Source organism: Polypterus senegalus, chromosome 1 (genome assembly GCF_016835505.1).
Source record: "Polypterus senegalus isolate Bchr_013 chromosome 1, ASM1683550v1, whole genome shotgun sequence".
Taxonomy (NCBI): domain Eukaryota; kingdom Metazoa; phylum Chordata; class Cladistia; order Polypteriformes; family Polypteridae; genus Polypterus; species Polypterus senegalus.
In genome coordinates this window covers 59347819-59367940 of record NC_053154.1, presented here as the reverse complement: position 1 = coordinate 59367940, position 20122 = coordinate 59347819, and the positions used below count along the sequence as shown (strand labels likewise).

At 35.7% G+C, this 20122-nt stretch overlaps 1 protein-coding gene across 2 annotated transcripts in view; it reads right to left on the bottom strand.

The window, feature by feature from the left end:
- Nucleotides 1-376: 376 nt before the first annotated feature.
- Nucleotides 377-20122, bottom strand: part of dnajc24 (DnaJ (Hsp40) homolog, subfamily C, member 24) — a 72639-nt gene continuing 52893 nt past the window's right edge. For both annotated transcript variants that reach the window (XM_039749559.1, XM_039749567.1), the window contains 2 exons: nucleotides 1476-1544; nucleotides 377-1153 (listed from right to left, as the gene is read on the bottom strand). In XM_039749559.1, coding sequence (XP_039605493.1) covers nucleotides 1020-1153; nucleotides 1476-1544 — 203 coding nt within the window. In that variant the 3' untranslated portion in view covers nucleotides 377-1019. The remainder of the gene's footprint in view (nucleotides 1154-1475; nucleotides 1545-20122) is intronic.

Here is a 20122-nt window from a genome sequence, read left to right as displayed (position 1 = left end):
ACCTTAAAAAATTTTAAGTGGAATAATAAGAAACACAAAGATACCAGGATTTAGGTAGGAGGCACTGTGGAATTAAAGTGTGAACGGTTAAAAGCTACAGCCTACTTCAGCAAGAATTTGGAATGGCTGATAGCTTGTGAAAGGGCTGAGGAGTATCTGAATGGTACACAAAGTACATGAGTTAACCTGGATGTTTCCTCCTTGTTTCAGACCATGTTACCCACCAGATGTCATGTTTTCCTTCTAATGCCCTTTCTCCTACTTAGTAAAAACTTATGGTACTGACTCTTGTAAACAGTCTTTTCAATGACTGTTGACCCATTTTTGATACTTCTACCAACATCTTTCTTGCAGCGAACTGTCAAATTCCGCAATATTCAACTTTGGAACTTTATTCTTCAGTATACTATACAGTATATTGATATAGTACATTCCTGTTCAAAAATTACAGAGCCAAATCCAAATTCTCATATATATATATATATAGTAATTTTCTCAAGTAATATTTACCTCAGTGTTGCATGTAATAATGCAATAATGTTCCTTTTACATTTTAAAAGCCTCTTATTAACAGTAGTCATAGGGTGGCACAGTGGTTAAATGTTTAAAGCCGATGTCCTAGTGCATCAGAGGCTCAGTTTTGATTCCTGCCCTGCCTACTGTCTATGTTTGATTTGCATATTTTAATTGTGCCATTGAGGGATTTGTTCAAGCACTCCACTTGCATCCCAAAAATATGTGGTGGGTAGACTGAACTGGCATTCCATGAAGGCTCCATTGTTGCTTGGTGATCAATAACACTCTGAGAGGCTTCAGTATTACGTTAGCTTTTTTTTGACTAAGTAGGTATGAAAATGAATAGATTTATAAAGTCTCTTTAAAAACAGCAACCAAAAAAAAAAAAACACTGTACAAAGTAAATACACATTATATGAATTAAAATTTTATATTTTAAGTATTTAAAAAGTATCAATAAAAATACAAATTAAAAGTTGCTGATAGGGATCATAATAGAAATATCAAGTATTTTGTTGAACTTCTATACTAAGGGAACATGTGTTGCAGCAAATTACTGTATCATTTTCTTCAATTTCATCGTTGTAAAGATGATATTCTCCTCCACACCGACATTCAAACACATAGGACTGTAAATCTGAAAAAGAAAAAAAGCAACATTTACCGTAAACAAACAGGAGTGTAAATAAAAAAAAAAAACACCACCACCACAAACACACAACGGTCAAAGCCACTGTCCAGTCACTGATCATTTTGCAACACTTAAATAAAATGTCACACTGAATTATTCCAACTCCAAGTCTATTAGAAACATGCAAATAATATACACTTTATTTCAAATATCCATTCATCATCTTTCGGTATACTGGAAATATTTATAAATAAATTCTCAGTAAGCCAAAATTTACCAGAAACCTCCTAAAAATCAAAACACTGATCTATCTTCAATAATAATTTACCGTTATCCCATGTCATATCTTCAACTGAAATACATGCGTCAACTGGCCAACTCTGTTTCAATTCAGCAGCTGTTTAAAAAAAAAAAAAAAAAGATTCAGATGTCATTTTGTTAGATAACTTATATTACATTACATTATATATACTACTCCACTTGTACTGTTTATGTGTTATTACTGCATGATGAGTGCCAGTGTTTCATAAAAAATGAATACATAATTTAAAGCAAGTACTACAATGCAGAAATATATTCTGGTAATTTAGAAAACATAATTAACTCTGTGTGATATGTGGATGCATTGTTCAGCACTACTGCTTCAAAGCTACGGGACCTGTGGCAATTCCAGGTATAGTCCCCGTCTGTTCACTTCGTGTTATGTAGGAATTCATGTTATGCTATTTAGGGCAATAAACTGGTCTTCTTTTCACCATCATCTCATCCGGGGTTGGTCCCAGCCATGCAGTCAAGTCCTGCTCCCACAGGCTGACTTCTTACCAAAAGTGGTCTTGGAAAATTAATGGAGGAGATCTAATATTTTATAATGCACACAAAAATATACAAATATATATGCAAATTTACATATACCTACACATATACAAATATATGTACATATATTTACAAAACAAACAACTAATGAAAGTAACTCAAGAAGAAAAATATATATACACACACACACACAGACTCACATACTGTACATACACACATATAGTTGATGTGCAACATATGCATATCTTTCATTAGGGATTTGGCTTGAAAAGAAAAACCTCTAAGATATAATGAAGGGCAGGATACAAACAAAAAGGGGGTAATTTAAAGAATGAAAGACCAGGATTGGCATGAAAAGCAGCCACTGGAAAAAATGAAAATGTAAAATTAAAAAATAAGATGGTCATTTAGTGCTGAAGAAATGAGTGGTCCAAGTCTAAAAAAATAGCTTGGCCTCACTTTTTTTCTTTTAGGTGTTTCTGACACCCTGTGAAAGAACATAAAAAGCTCAGACTGAAAAAAAATCAGTTTGGAATCTGCACGTTGTTTAAAAAAAAAAAAAAAAAATAGAGGGAACAAAAGTGCTGTCATTGTCAGTGGTCGAATAGTTTTGGATTTTACATTAAGTATACTCAACCATTAAAACAGCTTGGGATCCTGGTTGGCAACCCCAATGGCAGAAACACAGTCCAGTCCATCCCTCAAAAAAGGACCATCTACTGACTTTATGGGAAGAGTCACCAGAGACATAAATGTCATTGCTGAGGTAAGTAAACTTCTTGACGCGGTCAACTCTCTCTCTGCAGACAGACACACTGCAGATGGCTATGCCTAAGAGGTCATTAAAGGCCTGGATCTTGATTTTTATCAAGGACACTCCACTCCATTGACTTAAGAGTAAAGATCAATGAATGCTTCTGCACCAACAGATGCCCTACAGCTGCTGGGCTCCATGACCCTGCCCAACACCCAGGCTATGCAAGCACTGAAGAGGGCAGGAGCAAGAACACATTCCTGACAAACCCCAGAATCAACTGGGAAAATGCAGAGGTTCTGCCTTCACTCTGTACAGCATTCACAGTACCAGTGTAAAGGCCGGCTATGACATCCAGCAACTTTGGGGAATCCCACGAAGTTTTAAGATGTCCGACAGGGAAGCATGATCAACTGAGCCACTTGTTGTTGGTTGGTCAGTCAGCAAGTTCTGGCTAAGTCATACATATATATATATATATATATATATATATATATATATATATATTGGGATTGTTATTTTGTATAGTTATATAAAAATGATTGCTGTTGTATGTTTATTTTTTTTCTCATATTAATAAAAGTTTATTAAGTTTTCCTTGCTGTGGAAGACTCTGAGGAACTGTAAAAGTGGAACAGAGTTTTTAGCATTCTGGGGTTAAATGTTGCTATAAACTTTCGGTCTGTAAAATACGGAGGTTTAATGTCCAGGTTGGCCATGACTAGAGAGGAGGTAAATTATATATCCTAATTACAATGTTTGTCTTTTCAACAAAGAAAGAAATTAGATTAACTTTAATGCATTTAAGCCAAATATGTCTGTTGTACTACGCTGATGTGTATAAATATCCAAATTTGGTAGAAGGTCATCATTTCTGGTTATAGTAGTCAATAATATAGCAAGAACAGCTCAAAAGCAAAGAAGAAACACAGTTTATCTTATCTTTACTTCAAGAAATGAAGGTCAGTTAATCTGGAAAATTTCTAACACTTTGCAGATTTCTTTGAGGATAGTAAAAAATAATCAAGCACTATGATATTCACAATTCTCATGAGGAAAACCATAGGAAAGGAAGACCAAGAATTACCTCTGCTGCAGAGGATACTTTTATTAGAGTCACCAGCCCCAGAGGTCACTATTTAACTGCACTTCAGATTACAGCCTTAAGAAATTCTTCATGGAGATCAAGCAGCAGATACATCTCAACATTAACTCTTCAGAGGAGACTGCATGAATCAGGCCTTTGGGGTGGAACTACTTTGAAAGAAACAAGTACTGAAAGAGACAAAGAGGAAGAGGCTTGCTTAAGCCAAGAAAAACAGGCCAGTGTATCTCCCTCCTTTTGTGCAATTTCATCCACAATAACTCAAAGCAAAGCTGTAAGTACTACTCCACAGGTCTCCTGATCTAAATAAACCCAAGAGTTGATTTCGGATAAGCTAGACAGAACAGTAATGGAGAAACAGCCAACAAGGGGGACATATGTGAACGCCTCTGATGGCAAAACTCATGCCGTCAAAGGAAAAGAATCTAAAATATTAGTAATATTTTTAATAGTTTTGATTACAATTTTTCTTCACTGTATAATTATATGCACTTTCAAAAGTTTTGATGTCACACTTTTCTGTGTTCCTATAATTAAAAAAAATAGTATAAATAAAGAAAACCCCTTCTATGGGTAGGCGTTTCCCAACTTTACTTATATCACTACTGTAAAAATATTTTAGGTGGCCTAAGACATTTGAAAAGTCAGTAATCTGAAAAGCAAGTGATTATTTGCACGTGAAACTACTATATAGCATTATATCATATTACTCTTTTACAGTAGTTATTTTAAACTGATGCACTACTATATGATTTCTCCAAAGTAGTCCTGTGATCCAAGCTTCCAAGCTTTTTACAGCATTTGGCATAAATCTTTTTTTTTTCGACAGTACAGAATGATGCATCACAATGTTTATATTTCCAGCAGTCATTATTGCATTGATTTTGACCAGATCCTATACAGTACACCATTGGCTGCATTCTCAGACCATGACAGACCCACCACTTGTACTTCATAGAAGTCTGCATGCAAGCATCAATGTGCCATCTCTCTTGAAAAGATTTGGACATGCTTGTCAATTAAAAATTTCAAATTTGGACTCATTTCTCCATAAGATGTTTTGCCAATAGTTGTCGCTCCATGCTTTATGCTCTTTCATGCACTGGAATCTCTTTTATGTGATGCCTTTCCTGAGGACAATTTCTATTACTTCTTCTATAATTGCAAGTTTTTGACAGAGTATTTCAGCTTTTTAACCAAAATCTAGTATTAGGTAAAAGGCACAAGATAAAGCAAATAACACCTTTTTAAATTATAACATTTATTAATGAATAGCTTTTTAGCACCAGTTATCCAAGCACTGCATGAAAAAGTAACTTTATATTCAATAGCTGTGTCTTTGAAAATGTCATTTATTGGAAGAACAAAGCTATTCTACTCCATCTGGCACTGAGGAAAAAAAACTTACTGTCTCAGGCAACTAATAACTTATTGCTAAACCTTTAGCTGAAAAGTCTTTCACATAAATTGTCATGGTAAACTAAACATTGGCACCACTGCCACCCCCAGCCAAACTGAGGCCCAGAATCTTCTCCAGTAAGCTGCTAGCTTTAGTGTAGTGGTAATTGCTGTAATATTAGCAAGCTCACTTTAAGTTGGACAAATTTAGATTTCTAAACACATCTGCAAGTGCAGCACTAGCCGCTTCTTCATTCTTTACCTTTTTATTTATTTATTTTATTTTACTTTTCTGTGTTCCTGACTGGTTTTAGACTTGAAGCCATCTCCCTTATCTATATTACTAAACAAAGGTTATATATATATATATATATATATATATATATATATATATATATATATGCACGGATGCCAGCAGCACGCGCGAACAGTGCCTCAGCACCCCAGAGTCAAACCCAACGGCTTCCCAGAGTAAGTCGCTGGCACCCAAACAACACAACACAACCTGTAAACTAAACTTCAGGTCACAATACAACCGCCACCCGAACGTGAACGCGCACACCACCATATATACAACCTACTGACGTTGACCAGATAAATAACCAAGTGATTGGATTGCTTCCTGGAGAAAGCCATGTCTTTCTAACTACTGACAGTGTTGATTCTGAACACGAAACTGAGCAACTTAATTTCCCATTAGAATATTTAAACACTATTAGCCCGGCTGGATTACCACAATACAATCTTAACCTTAAAGTTGGGACAAAATTACCTTTTAAACTTAAACGACGCCAATTTCCCATTAAGACTGCATTTGCCACGATGATCAACAAATCCCAAGGACAAACCATGGACAAAGCAGGGATTTACCTATCTGAGCCTGTATTTGGACATGGACAACTTTATGTTGCCTTTTCAAGAGTCCGCCGTTCATGTGACATTAAAGTGAAGGTTTTAACTACGCCATACCAGCAAGAGCTAATTCAAGGACAGGAAACCATCTTTACTAAAAATGTTGTTTATAAGGAAATTTTTGATTGACTATTTTGAATTTACCATTTTATGAATTTTTTGTTTCCAATTTACTTCATTTAAACCTTTATGTGAATTTTCCCTTGGGATTAATAAAGTATCTATCTGTTTTACTTATAATTGCAGCAACTCAAAGACATTTTGGACTTAAAGGATGTAACAATTACATTTCAATTTTAAGTTTAATAAATTGGTTAATTTTAGTACAAATATTTATTTAATTAAATGAAAACTTTCCCAGGACGCTCCCACACTCCATTTTTCATTCCCACAGAAAGTGATTGCCATTCTTGGATTTGCGATTCTTTAGGGAATCGGGGGTTTACTGGTTAATTTATAATCATCACAACAGGCGACTATCCATCCATCCATTTTCTAACCCGCTGAATCCGAATACAGGGTCACGGGGGTCTGCTGGAGCCAATCCCAGCCAACACAGGGCACAAGGCAGGAACCAATCCTTGGCAAACACACCCACACACCAAGCACACTAGGGCCAATTTAGAATCGCCAATCCACCTAACCTGCATGTCTTTGGATTGTGGGAGGAAAGCGGAGCACCCGGAGGAAACCCACGCAGACACGGGGAGAACATGCAAACTCCACGCAGGGAGGACCCGGGAAGCGAACCCTGGTCTCCTAACTGCGAGGCAGCAGCGCTACCACTGCGCCACCAGGCAACTATCAAAGACTTTAATTTGATCATTCAAGAAAAATAAGTAACCCCATTTGAGTCAAGCTGCAGACCTCCACTGCATTGAGGGGGTTGTCGCTTTACATTATACTACAGTGATATTACACGATACACCTGGTTACACTATGGTTAAGGTTAGGGCTGTAGGAGGAGTAAACTGACTCAAGCCAAATAAACCAAGTGACAAAAACGTTCAATCCAATTGGCTGTCCCTCTGAGCTAATGAATTGCTGAAGTCAGCGAACCTCCAATAGGCCACACCACATTGGCCCTTTGATTAAATGCCCCACACAAAGTGTGTTATCTGCATATACGATGGGTCGGCTCTGATTGGCAGGTATAAACTGCTCATCTCAGATCCTGCCACAGCATCTCTGTTTACTTTAGGGTGAGACTTTGACAAGCCTAGTCCACAATTTTAATTTCCATGGATCACACTTGATATACAGAGACTGTAGAAAAATGTCAAGTTCAAACCTGGCCAGGACTAGATCAAATGCTTATTTCTATAGAAGCCGCCTAAGAATCCTGACTGCAACAAAACTATTTAACAAATGTAATTAAAACTCAATTTTGACAACTGACATATTTACTTGATTGCTAGTGGTAGCAGCACCTTACAAAACACATAGATGATGCAGAAGTCACAGGTGAATCCAGCAGCAATTGTTAGCTATTTCAAAAATGGTTAGGCCCTGTGCATGATTAAATCATTGTCCAGGTATAGAGGATTCAACTCTAGCTTTAGCAGACTGAAATGAAGACCACTTACTACAATGATGCTGTACGCATGTAAAATTGCCCAATGTGTGCCATAACTGTAACAAGCTGTCCAGTTTCTGTGAATGAGAATCATCTCTACATCATGACCCTACTATCACCATAGGTTCTCTTAATTGATTCATTTCCTGGGGCATGTAGAGCAGTGACCAGGCTCAATAGCTTGAGATTCTTTGGGCCTTGACACTTAACGGATTCTTTCTAGTGCTGTCCGGACAACTCCTAACAGGTATTTGGAACGGGGCAAAGCTACAGAGAGAATTCTGAAACCCCATAGGTGCAGAGTGTTTAAAGCCACTGTTAAAAAGATCCAATTCACCCTGCCCTTGCATATGTTTTTCAAGCAAAATATACTTTCAGTTAGTTTACATGTAAAGTACAGGCACTGATTAGTGATTAACAATATGCTACAACAATTACTTCAACAACAAGCCCAGATAACAAAGAAGAAAACTCTACTGAATGCAAAGAATGAGTTCCCACTGCTTGCTGAAATATTGCAAGCTCAGACACAATTCCCAAAAATGACAGGTAAAAAGTAATCTTTCCATGGTGGAAAAGCAACCCAACTTGATAAAGTTCTTAACAAACACAATACTCTGAGAATAACACTAATTATCCTTGCAATGTTATTTGAAGTACAACTGGTTAAAAACAGCGCAGCAAGACATTGCAGTTTTCTGTTTGTGCAGACACTTCCCTGACATACACAATGGCACACAACTTATTCACAAAGCTATTCTAAAAGACTCGCTTAAAAATGATGTTCAGAACTATTTCAGTATTCAACAACAAGCCCTGTTATCTTCAACTCACAGTGTGACATTTTGTTATCCTCAGGTGTGCTGTCAATATGTTGAAGAAAATGTCCCTGCACTCTTGATGAGTCTTCTAAAGCAGGTTTTTCCAACATTTTTAATCTGAAGACCCAAATTAGAAAAACAGTACCATAGGATCATTATCATACTGACAGCAGAGCCATTCACAGTCAAGTAACAGTAGCCATATAAAAAAGTAAAGTTTTAGATTCCTTTCAAACACATTTCTAACATGAATATTACTTAAAGAGAAAAGTGGGAAACAAAATATATTTAAAACAATACTCCATCGATCCATTTTTCAAACCTGCTTATTCAGAGTAGGATCGTGGGGAAGCTGGAACCGATCCTAGCAAGTATCAGGTGCAAGGCAGGAACACCACCTGGCCACCGCAGGGCGAATACACACACACACACACACACACACACACACACACACACATTAGGGGCGAACGTAGCCACTGGAATTCTATACTACTTGCTTGTCTTTGAAATGCGGGAGGAAGCCCGTGTTGAAGCAGCGAGAACATGCAAACTCCATGCAGGGTGCACTGTACTTGACTCTAAAATAGTTATCATTCAAAACAGGAAAATATTATTGGAGTATATCACTACCAGTGGAAACATTTAATATATGCTTTAGTAAAGAGGAGAGAAAGAATTTATTAGGGTGCAGTACAAAGATTTAATGATTTTTGTAAGAATAGTATGATTGGTCACTTCATTAATGGTGCTCATTAAGGAATTAAGTAATTCAAAAATTAACCAATGCAGCGTATTTATCTCGTCTTAATTAGGTTTCTTTTTTTTTTTTTTTTAAATGGGTTTTCACATGAGTTCTACCATAACCATGCATTTTTCTAAACAAGTTTGCAAATAGTTTATCATACCCAATTTTCCATTTAAGAATTCAATTAAAGTAATTATTCTTAAAAATGTATGCACTACTTGTATTTAATACAAGCGACAGGATAAATCTTGATAGAGAATTCGGCAAATACTCCAGTTCGAACATGTCTACTGCTTGTCTCATCCATTTGACATTCCCTGGTTTTCTTACAGTCTTCAATGTTCTAACAAATGCATCCTGCACACCAACAGTGGATGGTTTTATCGAATTTGAATTACTCACTGAGGAACATTGAATTTATTACAAAATCTTCTTTGCACACCTGTTACAGATCTGAATTCAATGTATGCTGTAATGGCGAACGTGCAAAGAGGCACCAACTGGTTGTTAGTGGACAGTGAAACTACATTTAGCGTACAACACTGCCACAGCACCATACAGTATATACCTCTCCCCAATTCACTCACTCTGAAAATCATCATATCCTTGTCCCATTTCGACATTTCAATCTAGCACCACAGTCGCTCCACCTCACAAGCTCTTCTTTCATTTCCTCCTCTTTCTCCCTTTCTTATATGTGTCTTTGCTCGGAGTCAACACAGTTGAATACATTTAATAGGTTGTGAGAGGTGAGGAATTCTCATATTGTCGTCCCATGGAATGAAAAACTCTCTGTGATGTGTCAAGGATGTTCTTTCACATACTGCCACAATAAACAGTATGCCTAAAGAAGATGGCATATTATTCGACATACTGTTTAATTCGCACTTGGATGAACTCGGCTAATTTTACTATACAATTATGTGACAACCTATCACAATACAGAGTTTTACTGCATTGAGTCTTTATTACTTTACTTTATTGTGATGGAAATTGTCTTTTTTTCAGGTGAGATTCACACAAAATCTTTTTCCCCCCACATGGGTGATGCCTGGAAGGGCATAAAAAAGATTCCACTCTTATACAGTATCGGTTATTTTCACATGTAAAAATGTACAGCTATTAAAGCAGAAAAGGTCACAATGTTTTCTCAAAAAACGGAAAATTTGCTGCTAATGTAAAATAGCTGATGACAATCATTTTTGTCTTTAAAATAGGATTTCAATTTGTGAATTTGCAATAAAACAAAAGACTGAAAGAAGATTTGTATCATTTATGATACAGCAAATTCTACACATCTTTACAAAGGCCTAAATACTTATGCAAGACTCTTAGTTCTTGACTTTGAAATGTTTGTATGAATGGCAGAGAAATATCAGAAATATGTGAGAGGCTAATGAACTGCAAGTCTTTAACCCTCATTGAAAACACAAGTTAACCGATTTTGTGACCATATTTACACATACTAAACAATGAAAAAAATCAATATTTAAGGCATTTTTATTCAGCCCTTTACCACTTTTCAGTTTCTCTGGATCCTAATATGCTATGTGAGTTAATGACTTGACTTCGTATTGTAATTCCCCAAAAACACACTTATTTGTACTGATCAAGATGTCTAATAAACTGCTGTATTCCTGTTTGGGACTCAAACAAAGACATATTTGATTAGGGTTTTTAATATGCTTCATGAGGTAGCAAAACAGCATATTTGTGGAATTCCATCCATCCGTTATCCACCGCTTATCCGCTTATATTTGAGGAATTCATGGATTATAAATGACCATTATTTTCTGATGGGATCTAATACCGCTTTATAAAAAGAAAAATCTTAAATAGGAAGCAGTGACAGTTGCACAGAATACTATCAACAGTGTCAACAGTAGCAAGCAGGTGGGCAGGACTCAGATAATAGTATGTCATAGGTTTAATACAGTGAGAAATTATAGTACTGATCAATACGGGTAAATATTAGGAGCAGACTCATATTCATATAGAAGTATAGTACAAGAAGCAAGACAGTTTATTTTCTGTTACTTTCTAGAAGTTAGTGTTGGGATTTGTCAAGTAATACAATATACACCAAAACATTAAGGTGCATTGCTTATAACAACTACTAGTTAAGGCCTTAATCTGGCTCATTAAGTTCATAAACAAACAGCAATAAGACGACTAAACAAAGACAGTTTCATCTATGAATAAGACAAGCCTCTGTTTATTTATTACTTTACAGGCCTTTTCTCTGCAACAATAAATCACTCTAAGGGGATAAACTAGCCAATCATTCTTTCACAGTTCACTCATACAGAAGTTTTCCCTGTACAAATTGAAATGTCAGCTTTGAACTTCACTATATGGCTATGGAGCGGAAAGCCCAATCGATGCCCTGCTGCTGTTCTGATTAAAAATACTTCTATTGAGGAATGAGCAATTCAACTTTTTCCTCTAAACGTCTAAGTTGGATTTTCTTTCCCTCGGGTAATGCTTCCAAACTTAGGAGAATATTTATATTTCAATGAAATTTTCTTATTTACAGTAGGGCCCCTCCCCAGTATGACTCAGACAAACAGTACACACTTCACTAATTAACTCCTTTGAATCAGAGTCCTTAGTGGCTACCTGACAAATTACACCCAGATGTTTGTGGATTAAAAGAACAAATTCAGATCAAAAATGCCTCAGCTTGCTGAGGGAGGTGTGTTTGATCTGTCACAGGAACTGAGGCTGCTGATGGGAGCAAATTATTTCTCAGAAGAATAATGCAAAGCAGAGAGCCGCTGGGGAGAATCTGACAGCACAGACTTCCAACAGGCCTTACATGTAAAGTCCCAGGGGAAAGTAGAAAAGGAGAAATGTAGTCATGACAATCTGCTGATGCATATTATCTATCTGTTAACCCTGTCAATGCTAGTAGCTTGATTAACCCACCCCCATATTCACCCCCACATAAACATACTACTTGTACCTGTCATTCAAATTTTGCCTAGAAAGAATTAAAGAAATTTAAACACACACACACTCACCACATGTTGCAAAGACAATGCTAGGATATGTTGTAAATGTTATAAGGAATTAAAATGAAGTTAACTCCATGGCACCATAAGACAAAAAAAAAGAAAGTTTTTAAAGTCACTTTTAACATTATAAAGAACCAAAATACTATGTACTTCACTTTAATTTAGTGTCCATATGTTGCACTACCTATCATCAAGGTAATTGTCATCACAGTCTGATGCTACTTCTGCGTTTTTTCAAAGTATTTTTCCATATTACTATTTTACTAATTGCCCTTTTTTAAAGGGCCTTAAGGCCCTTATATTTCACAGAGGATGTCGCTGGATGACTATTCCAGCCAGAAAATGGGAAGGACAGTGTGTGACTGCCACCCAGGGCTGTGTGTTCCCCCAGTATACTGGGTGACAGCATCTTTCGAACTTTTAGATATCAGTAGTGCTGCAGGGGAGCTGTAACTCCAGAAAGCTGCCCTGGTGGGGTCCTTGGGGGTTGCTGGGAGGAGACTCCCCAGTCAGATGTAAGTTCCACCTGACCCAGGACTGCTTTCTCACTATAGTGCTGATGAACTGCAAGTACTTCCAAATCCTGGTTAAAAAAAAAAAAGTAGCAGAGTAGAGGAAAAAAAGTTTTGTGTATTCTGGATTGTGGAAGAAGACGACTGCATAATGTATTTTGTAAAAATAAACAAGTCATTTGAACCCAGGTGTGTGTCAGTGCAATTGTGTCTGGGTTGTGGGGTTCTGTGGTGTCCCCTATACATAGGGTGGTCCACAAACTAATCAATACAAAGAGTTGATGGTTGTAGAATCATTTCTCCACAAGGCTTATTTTTGTCAATTAGGCATTGCTTGATTACTGGTTAAATTTTGGCCTGACTGTGAAACATTTATACGTTACTTATTCTGAATATTTTATTTGTATTGTTAGTACATATGCACTTTTGTACAAGTTTCTTAATTGGCTTAGAGATTAGTAAACAAAAAGAAACAAAGAACATTTTTGTACTAAGATTGAATTCCCAGAACATTCTAGTGGAAAGCGGAAGCTTCCAGAACATTCTAGTATTAACACTAGAATTACCAGAGCCTACAAAAAAACTTGTAGATCCGGTCCACCTTAAATCCGTTCACACCTCGCCGCCAGCGTCTTTTGTCCTATAAATGTGCCGATAAAGACAAGCAGCCTGGTATCCCATCCCCCCAGCCGACTTAGAACGTACACAAACTTCTCCCAGCTCATGCCTTGATTGATTATCTGGGAGTGAAGTGCTGGAGTTTTAGAGTGGAAATAATAGATCGTTATTTGGAACACATGCATTTCATGTGTGTTCAGTTTCTACAATAATCTGTGTAAACACATTATTAAAACAGAAACGTTTTCCATGTTTTAGTTGTAAATAAAAAAATGTTGGCATAACTATAAAATGTGTGATGCCTGAAGTCCAGAGATCAAATAAACGCTTTCACAAAAGGTTCAAGGGTGGTGTAGCGGTAAGACTTGCTGACTTGTAATCAAGAGTCTCCCGGTTCGATCCTGACTGCCTCCTATATTTGCCATTTTCAGTGGATTTAAGGTGGGCCGGATCTACGAGTTTTATCGTAGGCTCTGGTAAATCTAGTGTTAATAGTCTGGTATCTTTCCTAGGGTGGGTTCTCACATAGTTTCCAATGCAAATGGAATATGATATAGCACATCACAATACAGAAAGGAGAAAGCCAAAGTTAAAGAAAAATTTAGAATGGGAGTATATCCTCAACAAAGTCTTTAAAATGTATTCCCTCCCACCTTAAATAAAAACAGCTTTGCTTACATATTAGAAAACAAGAACAACTCTTCAAAAATGTAAGTAATCAAACATGTAATGATCTTTTTACTATGCAATATCTAAATATATTAAGATCATAGAATGTGTATTTGTCTAGCATTACAAAAGTTCTCTTCATCCTAAACAAATTCATTTATTGAATAATGTTTACTACACCCATTCATTTTGTGAATGTGTTCATTCCTTTACTGAGTCACATGAAGCCAGAACCCATCTGGGTAAACATAGGCCAGAAACCAGAATGGGGCACTTGTCCATCTCAGGGTACACTTGCATACTAACCCCACATTTATTTTTACAAAGCCAATTATTAACTTGTAACATATATGTAACTTGCATATATTAGGCAAGTGCAAGGAAGACAACATTTTTGGGGAAACCCAGTGGATTAGAGGAGAATATATAATCAACATAGACAGACACTATTCCATGATTGGAAATCAGGACCCTGGAGCTGTGGGGTCAAGCACACCACCCAATATTTAAAGACTATCATGTATTTACTAAGTTAGGATGATTAACCTGTGACTTTCACATATCTAATCCCACACAAATCCCACACTAGCACATCAATTGATATATTCAGTTACCATGATTGCTTTTACAAGACCAATTTGGTGAAGCTGGGCTACTTCAAACATTTTCTATTTTAATTTTGCCAATTTAACAATGTTTGCTTCTGACATTGCTACTGTTAAAAGAACAAATATTTTCCTCAGTTTTTTAAGGCAATACAAATGATGACTTTTTATAAATAAGCATTTCTTTTCATTCGGTTTATAGTTTAAAGCAAATTATACCAGACCTGTTCATGTACTGTTATTATTTTAAACATCATTAATAATATAATAAAATGCACTTTAAATCAAAAAATAATTTCTTCATACAAAATATTCATGTAGAATGAAACTCAGTCTTTAAAAGCACAATCACTCTGAAAATCAGGACTATTTAGTCACAAAATGAGTATAAAAAAATACATACATCTTCAGAGTAATAGTATGTTTATCACCATTTTTCTGGTGTAACGTGCTTTTCAAATTATCTGACTGTATCTACTAGGTCAAACGGTCTTCCAGAGCACTTTTTAGAGCAGTACACAGAACACAGCAAGACAGAAAAATATTTAAAGGTAATTTGCCTGGCTAGTTAAAACAGATGCTTCTAAATTTAGAGGTGCAGGGGAATAACATACCATACGTTTATAGATGTCAAGGCACAATGGGGAAACATTTAAATCATAATTTTCTCCAAAACCACTGCAAAATCCAAACTTTTAATTATATTTCAGGTAGAAATGGTCAGATTAGACTGAAAAAAATAAATAAAATTTGACTTAGAGAAAAAACTAAATCAAAACTTTAAAAACTACAGCGTGAGCCAAAATGTTGTGCAAGGTAGTGGCAGCCGAGTGGGTTGGGGTGGGGGTCCTTTGATAGGTGATCCCTTATAGTTTTCAATTGGCATAATGTGCTTTCACTGTCAAAGAGTTCTTCAAAAACAACAACACACCTTCTGAACACACTTCAGCATTCCTCCTAACGGTGACGTCCCAAATCAGAAAACAATTCTTCAGTGGGTGGCTAAATTTAGACAGACAGGTACAACATTGAACAGGACTGTACAAATGCCTAAAAACATCAAAACTGTAAGGGCATCTATTTTACAGTCTCCTAGATGTTTAGCATGCAAACATGCTCTTGCCTTTGGCATTTCCAATGTCTTTGAGGAGGATTTTGCATGAGGACCATAATTTTCATCCATAAAAAATGATAGTAGTACTGGAACTCACTGAGAGAGACTGAGAGCCAAAGAAAGTTGTGCACGAATATTCTGCAAACCGTTCACCGAGATGCCATTGTCATGTGCAGCAACGAAGCATATTTCCATTTGAATGGTTGTGTAAATAAGCAAAACTTTTGTTATTGGGCTGACAGCAAACCTTGTGAACTTCATCAGAGACCGCTAGACAGTGAGCGTGTTACAGTTTAGTGCACTGTTGCAGAATTTGGTACTGTATGCCCTTACTTTTTTGAGGAGGGGGAAACAAAGGTCACCGTCACTTCAGAACGTTACATTGAAATGCTAGACAAGTTTTTGTGGCCCCAACTGGAAGAAATTGCTGTGGTGGATGCCTGGTTTCAACAGGGAAGAGTAACAGCTCATACCGTGTGAAGATCCATGCAAGTTTTGTAAATGATGTTTCCAGAGAAGCTGATCTCCCTGTGCATTCACCTGATCTTGCTCCGTGCAATTTACTCTTGTGGGGCTATCTCAAGTTGAAGGTATACACACACTGACCTCAAAGACAATATTTGCCATGGAAACTCCGCTTTTCCCCTTGAAATGTCTGAATGAGTCATGTGAGAATTCAGAAATTGTTTCAAAGAGTATATCACTAATAATACCCACCACCTTAAAGACATCATCTTTTAACACAGTGAAAAAAATCTATTTTATAAACCCTTTCTTGTGTTGTAATGAAATGTATTTTATATTGTAGAGTTTTGGTAGAATAAACATTTGAAATGTAGTACTTTGTTTTGGTTCACCTTGTATAAACAGCCAATATCTAAATTTATTTACTACATGCCTTGAAAGGACAGTATATGTTCACATATATAATACCATAACCATCACATTTTTTTCTTTTAAACAAAGCTATACTGGTTTCATCTTCAGAGAGTCAAATTCCTTAAACAGCTGATAAATTAAGTACTGACTAAGCCCCTTTGGCCGGCTGGGCAACATAAACCTTATAGATGAGTGAGAATACAATTCAAACCAAGGCTGCTGGATCAAAGACGCAGAAGCACTAACTTTGTAATTGTGAAATGTTAGCTTGTTATCTTCATTAGTAAAAGTTATAATGTACAGGATTATTAAAAATGTTATTATAATGCATAACTATTAATAATACCCATCATAAATAAATACCCATCATCAGGCACAGGACATAAGTCTTTCCAGAGGAAACAAGTGGGGGCACATGAGAAAAATGGTTACCTCAGTAGAATATAGATCTTTCCTCTAAAATGTCTTTATATGCATGTGGCTTTATTCAAATATATTTTTGCAATATAAAAACAGCTCAGATGTTATAAATGTGTCTTTCCAGACAGATTTTTTTTGTCCGATAAATCATGGTCTACTGAATATATATTAAATGTCACAAAGCGTGTTGCTAGTGCAAACAACTTGTAAAGATTTAAGCTCCTTATCATGGCTGATTTTATGGTTTGCTATCCTAACAAGTATTTGCCCACCCAGCTGTCTTGTCTTCTGTCAGATCTAGACAATTGCACCTGCACAGGATTTTGATGGCTCCCATATTTAAAAAACAGTTGCCTCCAGGATTTTTTTTTTCCATTTTTGTTTTTGCTGTGACCATCAATAATGTAATAATAATGTATAAAAAAAGGACTGACAAACATACATGTAAAATATAGAATTGTTAATTTACGTTTGGATATATTAGAATATCTTTTTTTAAAGTAAGGATAGAGAATTGCATGAACTGTTACCTTTATCAAACAAAATGTGAAAATTATGGATGTGTTATCAAGGCACAGTAGTTCCACTATATTCATGCATTCAATGGTAAATCTTACAAGATGTTTTTATACAAATTGTTACATTGGATCTTTCCAAGGTATACTTAGAAATTAGGTATTTACATTAGACTATGACATTTTGTTCCTGATACTTCTTAAACGTTAAGTTTACAGTGATGTGGAATCCAAAATGTCTGTGAATCTTAATACATATTTTCATACATTATTTTTCTAGAAGCAATAATAATTTTTAAGGCTCAAAAAAGTTAGAACTGTAATCTAACATGCATAAAAGTAAGTAATGCTGAAATTAAACCTTTATTACTGATAGAACACATTGCCCAACTCCTTTACAATACATAGCATCTACAGGTATAAGGGATTGCCATACACTGGTTCATTTGACATGGTTAAATTGGTGTCTTGAGGCAGACTGAATATACAGTATTTCACTTCACAGCACTAATGGAAAAAAAAAAAACATTGCATATTTGAAAGGGGGTTTGAATCGCAAGCCCAGGCACTTCCTGTGTGGAGTGTGCATGTTCTGTGCATGCCTTGATACATTTTCAGTTCAGATACCTCAGTTCTCCTCAAACATCACAGAGAAGTGAATGACAGGTTAACTATGAAGTGCAAATTTGTCTAGTGTGAGTTAAAATGGGCATCTGTGTCAGTGTACCCTGAGGTAGAGCAGTGCCCTGCCAAAGGTTGGTTCCTGCCTTGAACTTTTCATAATTGAGTTAAAAGGGAGAAGGAATGGGTATTTTGAAGAACACACAACATACATTAATCAATTTCAAAAACAAAGGTATACAGTAAAGCATACCCAATAGCAAACACATTGTCTCGAGTATCTTACTGTTGTTTTTATTCACATTAAGGTATTATCTCTGTTATGTTTTGAGAAAAGGTAGTCTTAAAGTATGTTGAAATACATTTAATCCTAAATGAAAGAGAAATTGAAACAGCAAAAAATCCTTAATTTAAATGAAGATTATCTGTTATGGAGCCCAATGCTATGGTGCTTTAAAAATCACAGAGATGTTGTACGGTTGTTTTGCTGTATTTTTTTTTTTTTGTCTTTTTTTTACACAAGTGGACTACCAGCTGATTAAATGAATCGATCGCACAATGACTTTTGAGGAGCAGCCTGCACCAGACGTCAAACAGTTTAAAGTTTAGCGGCAAAACTGAACTGTCTACTATGTTAAAAAAAGGTGAAGAGCTTTCACTTTAATTTACAGCTAAACAGTTCATAAATAAGGCATTTACAAATAAATGTGGAACAACTGCTCCTAGGTTCTGGAGCCTCCCTATAAGGCAACTAGTAACACAAACTTCTTTAAAACATTTTTAACTTAAGTTTAATATTTTTAGATAATCTTGTACACGATAATTACTCTGCTTTACCTTTGTTATGGCTTTATTTTGCATTATGAACTGTATATATTTACAAACATAAATAAGTCATACATTTACAAAAACTGATGCAGAAAAAATACATAGCAAATAAAATGTGGATTTAACATTAAAAAAGCTGTACTTCGTTATTTTAAAATCTGCTCATATACTTTTTTTAAAGTAAATAAATACAACTACAGACTGTTCTATACAAACTGAAGGCTGTCTCACCCACGACTCCTGAAGTTTTTTTTTATTTATTACAGAAACATCTGTTTAAAAGTGTTAAGAATTAAAAAAAAAAAAAAACTCCCCCAAAATTAAACCATTTTCCTGACTTCCCATCTTGACAATAGTTCAATGAATCATGATGAAATAAAGAGATCACAAGGTTTATTGTCTCACGGTCAATCAGATCACAGAACACATTGTGTGACTCATCACTAGTGATGAGAATATAATTTTTAAAATATTGCTAGTCTTGTGTTTGGTATAATTAACTGGGAAGTTTCAAAGACATAACACAAAAAACAATGTTTATAGTTTTGTTTCTATACATAATTTTTATAGGATTAGATATGAAGACAAAGTAGGAAAATATTCCATGACACAAAAGTAAAACGAATAGTGCCAGATACAAGACACCAAGTTTAATTTAATGCTGTAGCCTCCCCAGTCACCAGATCAGTTCAAGTAAGTATCTATGAAATGAGCTGGAACAAACTATTTGGAAAGATATCCTTACCCATGTAAATTTCTATAACGCTGAAACACATTTAAAATTAAAAACAGACAGATATAGATCAACTGTTACCAAGTGCTACTCAGCAAGATATCACTAAAGTATTTATAAGTGTAGGAGAATACACCTTCTACTATATAGTCCCATGTGATACTTTACATATGTAGTACTTTTTGTCTTTCCTCTCTATTTCATTGTCTATGCCCAACTTAAGCCATGAAAGCCACGGAAATCTTTTTAACTATAAACCTAAATATAAACCTTTAATATTGCAGATTTTAGTTTAAGCCACAATAATTATAGTACAGAGA